This window comes from Macadamia integrifolia, chromosome 13 (assembly GCF_013358625.1).
Source record: "Macadamia integrifolia cultivar HAES 741 chromosome 13, SCU_Mint_v3, whole genome shotgun sequence".
Classification (NCBI taxonomy): domain Eukaryota; kingdom Viridiplantae; phylum Streptophyta; class Magnoliopsida; order Proteales; family Proteaceae; genus Macadamia; species Macadamia integrifolia.
The window spans coordinates 2,767,270-2,772,491 of record NC_056569.1 but is presented as its reverse complement, the minus strand read 5'-3'; the positions used below and the strand labels follow the sequence as shown (position 1 = coordinate 2,772,491).

General features: G+C 36.9%; 1 protein-coding gene across 1 annotated transcript in view; it reads right to left on the bottom strand.

Annotated features, from left to right (window-relative positions):
- Positions 1 to 2,242: 2,242 nt before the first annotated feature.
- The window catches only part of LOC122059811 (KH domain-containing protein At4g18375-like), a 7,822-nt gene continuing 4,842 nt past the window's right edge, over positions 2,243 to 5,222 (bottom strand). The window contains exons 3-5 of the mRNA XM_042622847.1: positions 5,033 to 5,214; positions 4,846 to 4,945; positions 2,243 to 2,870 (exon numbers count right to left, since the gene is read on the bottom strand). Of these exons, the coding sequence (XP_042478781.1) occupies positions 2,739 to 2,870; positions 4,846 to 4,945; positions 5,033 to 5,214 (414 nt within the window). The 3' untranslated portion in view covers positions 2,243 to 2,738. The remainder of the gene's footprint in view (positions 2,871 to 4,845; positions 4,946 to 5,032; positions 5,215 to 5,222) is intronic.

Below are 5,222 nucleotides of genomic sequence, written 5' to 3'. Positions count from 1 at the left end.
AAAAAAATCCAGGTTTCTATATAAACGTTCATTGGCCACTACATTAAATATAGACTTCCAATTATTTTCCCATTTTTTTAGAATAAACGAAAGCAAAAAGAAACACACTCCTGAATCCCATCTACTTCTCTCCCAGCCGCCTCTTATAACAACTTCCATTGCAACTCAAATCAAACAAAACACAACTTAAAACATTGCATGTTGGGTGGTTATATTGTTTTAAAAACAAGGGAAATAAATGTTGGGTATTTTGGTAAGTGAAAGGCTAATCTAGGATAATCAAACGAGTGTCCAGCTTCGGCGTACAAATGGTACCTAAGACCGATACATGACTGATACGTAGCAAAGTACCTGTCCATACTGAGATCAAAATGACACAGGAATTACCTCCACATCTGCAGTATTAGAACAGAGTACGGCAAAAAAGGTCCCAAAAAACCCATATAGGTATTTTGAGAAGCAAATCCATACACAAGCTAATACCATGTGCACTAAAACAATGGGAGTTCAATTCCCTACTAAACAAGGAGATCAAATTCTGATGTAGCTTATTGAGACCAAGCTAAGAATCTTAAATTAAAGAGTCTGTAACAATACTAAACAAGGACAAATTAATTCTAGTAACCTAAACATTGGCATCCCATACTAAGCCTGCCATCTGCCATTAAAAGTTGGAATCTATCTTAGTAGATGAAACCCTCTACATTGCCAATGACGACCCCAGTAGGTCACTATGGACCTCAAGACAACATAGTGCCCCCCAAAGGCCCAAATATTTGTGCACTAACACGAGCACCAAAGCAGTTCTTAAAATAACAAAGACACAACAGTTACAAAGCAGGTGACAACGCAAAACACTCCATTACATATTTAACAATAAAAATGGGTGCGCATAATCTCACCTGTACAATGAGACAGTGACCAGCAAAAAATTGAAGCTCATTCACTATTTCCTTTACAGTTAATATGGTAACAAAAGAGGATGAAAAGCCACTCATCAAGATACACCCTCAGAAAATTAGAGATATAGTATGTATGCATTATACAATTTTAAGCATACCAACCAGTGCTTCAATCAAATTCCATACAAGGGGATAAAAAAAAGGAGAAGATGGTGGAAGCTACCTCCTGGAGCATGTCATAAGAAAAACTATAGCATACTAATCAGCTTTTCAATTAGTATTTGTTCATTTAACTCTAGAAGTGAATGGTTTGGTTAAAAAAAAAAAGAGTAGAGATATGTCAGAAACTAGAACAAGCATTACTGAATTGTTAGTTGAGTGAAGTCAAAGAATCTGGGAATAACTACTGTTGGAGCATCTCAAGACAATAAATGATGGCATGCTAAATGCATAGTATTTCCAAGTCCCAAATTGATTGGCTTTGTAATAAGGGTGGAGTCAAGTCTCGATTTAGAGAAGAATCGTCAATTTTAGTTCAGACATTACTGAATTTAAAGTAGAGTGGTCAAGAAAGAATGAGAAGTGTCAAATCTTGGAGCATGTCACAACAAAAACAAGGCACGCTAAACATCTTTTCAATTAACATTTTTCTCATTTTAGTATAGTATCAAAACGACGGAGTGGCAAGACGGGGTGGAAATAAAAGTCAGGAACAAGAACAACTGTCATCAATTCTAGTTCAAATATCAAAGAATTTTCAGCTGAAGGAAGTCGCAAACAGAAAAAATGAGGGTGAGGGAAAGATACAGAAAATGTGGTAGTAAAACTAAGAAAAAGCAGCTGAATAAAACTACATCTAATATTGAGGCAGAGAAATTGCAGGTCTTGAGCCAGGTAAAACTGCAGATCTCGATTTACAAATGAAATTGCAGAAGTCAACGTGCTAGTAGTGATTAGGTAACTAGGTAAAGAGTCCTACAGTAAGACTCTTCATGATAAAAATCTGCAAGAATAATTGAACCCAGTAGAAATGTAGAGACCAAAGTTAAGATTGAGATGCCAGGCCATAAAACCCCACCATTCAAATCCAGAAGGATTTCTTTCTAACCAAGCTCAAGAGACAAGTCCTTAAGCAGAACGACAGAAGGAAGGAATCCAATATGTCATGGTATCAGTCTCGGCAGTAACAAGGATTCTCAGGGCCCAAACTACGCTGGCATTCCTCATTCCATGAGGCGAAAACCAAGGAAAAAGATACCTACCACAGCCGCATTGCCCTGTATATCATCGATAGGCAATGATCCTACTCACAAAAAGCTGAAGGCAAGGATTGAACGATATGAAAAGTAAAGCATACACATTTATTATGAGTCGCAATGAAACAAGTCACGGTCATTAAAGAGTAAATTACTGGAGTGAACATCACTATAAAGAGCACAGCAGCACAATGGAAATAAGACGGGGTCTATGTTAGTTAAAGACAAGGCATGATAAAATACCAAAATAGGAAAGAAAGATCCTATAAAATACCAAAATAGGAAAGAAAGATCCTATTCCAGTTCTAAGATAACAGGAGACACAGAAAAGATTGAGCAACTTAGACAGAAGCTCAGCTCCCAACAAAATAAAAAAAATAAAAACTGAGTGTGAATCTGCCAATAAATCTTGAGTAGGCTCTTTTATGAAGGGAATAAGAGTTCCAGTAGGAGAAGCCTAGGAACACTGAATTTCTTCTGGAGCAACGCCTAAAGGAAACATGGAGAGGAATCGTCTGGGGAAGAAATCTCCGTATCTAATATAAGAATTCACCTTCAAATACTGGAGTGATGCAGAATCTCATGTGGCCATTATGAACGCCTGAATTAAGTTCTCAGCTGAACGCTTCTGATCAGGACTACCAGATATCTGGGCGATTCTATCACCACGCGATGACTTCGAGTCAAGAATCTCTATCAATGCTCCTGATATCTGGCAAACAAACATTAAAATATGATTAAGGGGCAGAAAGAAAATAATACTTGTATCAAGCTGATTTTAAGGTACATGAAAAAGAACAGTCTTAAAGAATCAATTCAATCAATTAAAACTAAGAAAAAGATAAAGGAATATATTATAGAAGCATTAGACCATAATAACATCAAATTATGAAACCAAAGAACTCAAACAATATCAGGTCCTGATAACATACAGAAAGGTTAGTAAACTTTGTAAAGTTCAAAATTTAACCCACCTCAAAACACAATGGATGAATCCGCTGTAAAGGACACAATATCCATTTTACCAGTCAAATTTCAACCAAAATTGAGCAGATTATATGGGTCATCCATGCATCCGAAATTGTGGAAAATTAAAACGAAGCCATAAACCTCCAATATTACATATTATAGGTTAAACGTATTTCTGTAATTTCCACAAAAAAAATATATATTTCTGTATAATTTATGTCACTCTAAACAATGCTTGATCCCCCGTCACATATTTACAATTATTGAAAGTTGAACAGCAAGATGAACAAAACAAAATCTATATTTCCTCTATAAAATGGACCCAGCTACGTCTATCATCACCTACTGTACAGAAAATGGTGAACTTCACAAATATAATCAATTTTTCCTCTTCAATACATCATGCGATTTGTCCATTTAGAGTTTCTCAAAATAGCACAAAGGCCTTGAAACAGAATACTTTATTTCTGAAGATATTAGACCTGTACGTTCAAAACAAGACCGGACCCAATGGATAAACCAGGTTCAAGCAAAATCAGACCCTTTATGGTTTGGTCTGCTCATAGAACAAAACTGGCTGCATTTGAAGGTTTTCTACAAACTACAGAAACCCTGTTCCAGTTTGATAGCTTGCTCTTTTTTCCCATCTCTTCTTTAGTTATTTCCAAGGGAAAGGTCTTTTGTTGATGACCATGGAAATGGTGTACAGCGACCTATTGGCCAGTTATGCCACACAGCAGCTCACATGGGGCTGAAATTGTGGACAGGTAGAGACAGGTATTTCTGTTGACAGCAGCCTACACATGGAAATGATGGACAAGCCCTGGAAATTCTGACTTTTAGCCTTTCAGCCCGGTCGCAGTCCATCAAATGGAAAAAACAAAACGCTGAAAACCAGGGGGATCACATGCACATAAATGAGATGGTACATAGTTGAATTGGGGCGTGAAATTTGACAGCCAATCCACACCATTCCCTAGAAGTCCAGAAGTTAGATTTACCACATCACTCTTCCAACTGCAAAGTGAGACGTGCCTAAACCCAAAGTTCAATCAGTCAAAACTGGTTAAACCAGAATCAGGCCACTTTGCCTTTTCGGTATTTCAAAAATTATAATAACATCATTTAAACGATAGACTATGACTAAAGATAAGAAAATCATATCTTTGCAGAGCACATCAGAAATATTTTAAGTGAAGCCACTTACAGCAGCATGGTCATAAACACGGTGTACATTGATAGGATTAGCAGATAGAAAAATATCCACAATGTTTATGACAATCAAATAACTGGAACATCTGTTAATAGAATTATATGCTTCAAGAACTTTTTGACAGTTGCAAAAACCATGGTATCAAAACCTTTCTTTTATCAGTATGCCGCAACGCAAGCAAGGAACACATCCTTTTCTCTAGGTCAGTTGCCATATCAATGCCCTTTATTAATAAATACCCAAAACAATGTGTCCAGTAGTTCCACTTGAGAGGTTGAAGCAAGACCACCTTCATTGTTCCCATTAAACAAACTATATTGACAAGAAGCTAGACTCCAAATCTCTCACCCCAATAATTTTTATAAGTTATTTCATTCTTCTTGTCATTATAATCATGGAGTTTTTATCTTTTGACAAGGTGGGTAGCAAAACCTAAAGCCCTTAGGTAATCAATCAACAAGAAGTCAGAAAATTTCCATTTTAGAAGGATAAAAACAAGACACACCTTCCGAATATTAGCAATGTTTGCTCCACCTTTACCAATCACTTTACCCACTGCATTTGCAGGTATCACCATCTCAAGGGTTGAAGGCGGTGGTGGCAATCTGCAAGGATTGTATAAAGCACAAAGTCAAACAAGTGTATTACAAAACAAACTCCCATATAGAAGTTGTATATTCGTAAATACAAACCCTCCATACAGCTGCTTTGATGAGTATGAAGACAAGGAACCATAGCCATTCTCTCCCACCTTCACAAAACCAAGATCCAGCAAAGACATCATCGAAACAAACAAAAATTTTACACAATATTTAAACAATTCTACATTGCCTAGCCAATACCCCATGTGGATGCACATGCACAATACAACACCCACCCCCC